This window comes from Hydra vulgaris, chromosome 03, assembly GCF_038396675.1.
Source record: "Hydra vulgaris chromosome 03, alternate assembly HydraT2T_AEP".
Taxonomy (NCBI): domain Eukaryota; kingdom Metazoa; phylum Cnidaria; class Hydrozoa; order Anthoathecata; family Hydridae; genus Hydra; species Hydra vulgaris.
This window is the reverse complement of record NC_088922.1, coordinates 25514738-25518191: the sequence shown is the minus strand read 5'-3', so window position 1 is coordinate 25518191 and position 3454 is coordinate 25514738. Positions and strand designations below refer to the sequence as shown.

General features: G+C 26.2%; 1 protein-coding gene across 1 annotated transcript; it reads left to right on the top strand.

Annotated features, from left to right (window-relative positions):
• The first annotated feature begins 782 nt into the window (after nt 1–782).
• On the top strand, nt 783–2684 carry LOC136078050 (calmodulin-A-like). Its single transcript, XM_065792765.1, has 3 exons — nt 783–923; nt 1557–1974; nt 2473–2684. Exons 1-3 carry the CDS (start codon nt 921–923, stop codon nt 2499–2501), a joined length of 450 nt encoding a protein of 149 aa, XP_065648837.1. The 5' UTR covers nt 783–920; the 3' UTR covers nt 2502–2684.
• Nucleotides 2685–3454: the final 770 nt, after the last annotated feature.

Sequence of the window (3454 nt, the reverse complement as noted above, 5' to 3'; positions counted from 1 at the left end):
TTAATATTATTATTGAAGCAAAAAAAAAAAAAAACAATCTGAAAAAAGTTTGCATTTCTTAGCTATATAATAATAGTACACATTGTTAATGTTAATATGATTTTATACATGCATATTATTTTTTACAATTTTTTTAAAATTTTTAAAAAAATGTTGGTCGGATTGGGCCCCTAATAACAATGGGCAATATATTTATATAATACTATTATACAATACTATATATACAATATATATAACTATTGGGCTCCTAATAACTATGGGCCCCTAATAACTATGGGCGGCAACCACGGTTGCCACCCCTGCGCTAGTTTCTGTGTAGGAACTTGTCTGATAAAAACTCGTAAAGCGGGAATTTTCCGAGTGATAATTAATAGGGTGGGAATGTTATCTGTTTGAAAAAAATAACTTTGGATCTAATTTGAGCAAGTTTCTCGAATTTTGTAAGGCTTATAATTATAATCCTTTTTCCACTTCAGCACCAAAATAGCGCCAGCTATTTTTGTATAATTTGTATTAGGTATAGTTTACTAATCTAATTAAAATAGATTATTTTTCTTTCTGAAGAGCAGTAAAAAAAAAATATCTTTTAAGAAACTATGCCCCTTTTCATGGCTGTTTTTTGTAGGCTATTTATTTCCTCTTAATTAATCATATTTGATGGAAAATTTACACCTATAAGCAAAAAATATAATTATTTTTTATTCCTTAAACGATACCAAAACGTTTTGTTGTTTCTTATTTAACTCCGCAAACGCGCTCAAAATTATCTGCCCTCGTTTCGGTTAACTTTTCTCGAGAAAACGTATATTTTTAATGAGTGAACTCGAGGCAAATATAAAAAGCTGCGTTTCTAACCAGGCCTCAATTCGTACGGGATTTCTCTTGTCGCCTTAACTCTGTGTTGAAGCACTAACTCTTAAATGGTAAGTCTTAGCCTAATTATTTTTATAAGCTACAAAAATAAAGTTACATTAATTTTTTTTCCTTTGTTTTTTTTACAACCCTTGTTTGTTTTTTTAATTTAAAAAAATAATTTTTGCAAATTAAAATTTATATAATAAAAATAATTAATATAAAAGTTAAAATAATATGCGGAAATTACAGGAGTATTAAAAAAGACTTTATAGTCTGCAGTGTAAAGGTTAAAATTGTTAGAATAAAAGAGCCAAATATAATAAGACCACTTTTTAAAAATACTTATCAGAAATAATATAAAGTAAAAGTTTTGCTATAAACATTTTAAATTTATATAAAAATAATATTAAATATTTGTAATTTTATATAAAAAAGCAAAAATCAAATAAAATTTATTCCAAGAAAAATCTTAAAGCTAAATCTTAGAAAGAATGCTTAAAAGTTGCATCTGTTTATAGCAAAATTACAAAGCATTAAAAGCACAAGAACCTTGAATGTTTTTATGTTAATAATTTTGTAGTTGTTTAAATGCTTTGATGATAAAAACCTTTTTTCTTTTTTGATTAAGGTTCTTTGATCTTTTTTTGGTAATTTAAAGCTACTCTACAAATAAAAGATTTTCTAATAAAACTTGTTTATAGGCTAAAGATCTAACTGAAGAGCAAATTGCAGAGTTCAAAGAGGCTTTCTCTCTCTTTGATAAAGACGGTGATGGCACGATCACAACCAAAGAACTAGGAACAGTTATGAGGAGTTTAGGACAAAACCCTACTGAAGCTGAATTACAAGATATGATCAATGAGGTAGATGCAGATGGGAATGGTACCATCGACTTTCCTGAATTTTTAACTATGATGGCCCGTAAAATGAAAGATACTGACTCTGAGGAAGAAATTAAAGAAGCTTTCCGTGTATTTGATAAAGATGGTAACGGTTATATAAGTGCTGCGGAATTAAGACATGTAATGACAAATCTTGGTGAAAAGTTAACAGATGAAGAAGTAAATGAAATGATTAGAGAAGCGGATGTTGATGGAGATGGTCAAGTAAATTATAATGGTAACTTAATTAAATTTCAATTCTACTTTGTTATTTTGGTTCTAATTTTGTAATTTCAAAAAATAGACATGTTTAAAAAATGTCTCTAATAATAGTTTTTAAAAATACGTCAAATTTATTTTATTCAAGAATTTCAAACACACTTTAAAGCCTTCATATACATTATTTGGTTACAATTATATTCATGCATATAATATTTGGTTACACTTTTAAATTCATGCCCTTTTAAAACCATTAAAACCCTCACATACAGTTTAAACACACTTAAAGCCTTCACATACATTATTTGGTTACAATTATATTCATGCATATAATATTTGGTTACACTTTTAAATTCATGCCCTTTTAAAACCATTAACACCCTCATACAGTATTTGATTACAGTTATATTTGTGCATATAATATTTGTTTTCAATTTTAAATTCATTGTATATGATTTTATCAGTTAAATAATGATACATTAGTCCTTTATTGCTCAATAATTTTTTTCCTTTTTAGAGTTTGTAAAAATGATGCTGTCTAAGTAAAATGCTCTTTGTTAGTATGGTATAGTTTGGTCTCACATTTAACTTACAGATTCATGTAGATATCCTATGATGGTTGTTTATCTATTTGCTTATTAGTTTTTTTGTCTTGATATAAAAAAATAAAATATTGTAGATTATTTTTCAGAAAGAAAATAACAATTATAATGTTCTTCGTAAACCAAATTATGTTTTTTATTAATTTGGTTGATAGCATTTTATTCTTTACTGTATATTATTATCATCAATATTTTTTATTTTTTTATTATTATTATATTTATTTGTGCATAAATAATTAAGTATACACTCATGTTTAATTTTAATGCATAAAGCTTGCATAAATGTTTGTTTTTGACAGTGATAAAAACTGTGGATTTATCAGTTGTTCAGCATTCTTTGCATTTATCTTGATTATGTATAATTTTTTTTTTACTTATTGAAAAAAATATAAAATAAAAAAAAAGTTATTTCAGCGCATTAATATTAATAAATGACTACGGTTTTCTTACTTATTTGATTTTTTATCTACTTTGAATAGAAGTAGCTTATTAAATATTTAGCAGGCGCTAAAGTTAACAAGAATAAGCGGGTTTTTTTATGTGTTAAGAATTTAATTTATCAACATAACACCGAAAGTAGTATTATCAACAGCTGTGTCGTGCGACGATCTGCGATATTTATAGGTGTGTTTTCTTGTAAAAATATAAAGGGTAAAAAATTTCTATAGTATATCTTTACAATAGTGTTCTTGTTTTTTCCTCTCTAAAGAACTCTGTTTTCGGCTTATTGTCTAATGAGTGATTTAAAATTTACAAGCGCTCTTTTTAGTAAAGATAAAATATCTGTTAACTCTATTCGAATGATGGAGATGTTTTTTAGTTAGCTAAACTACTTAAATATTTTACTATAAACATTGCAGATCGGCAGTTATTAAAGAAAAACTCGTAGACCATTTT

Coding starts and splice junctions, on each gene's coding strand:
- LOC136078050 (XM_065792765.1), top strand. Junction 1,975..2,472: donor TGGTCAAGTAAATTATAATG/GTAACTTAATTA, acceptor TTTCCTTTTTAG/AGTTTGTAAAAATGATGCTG.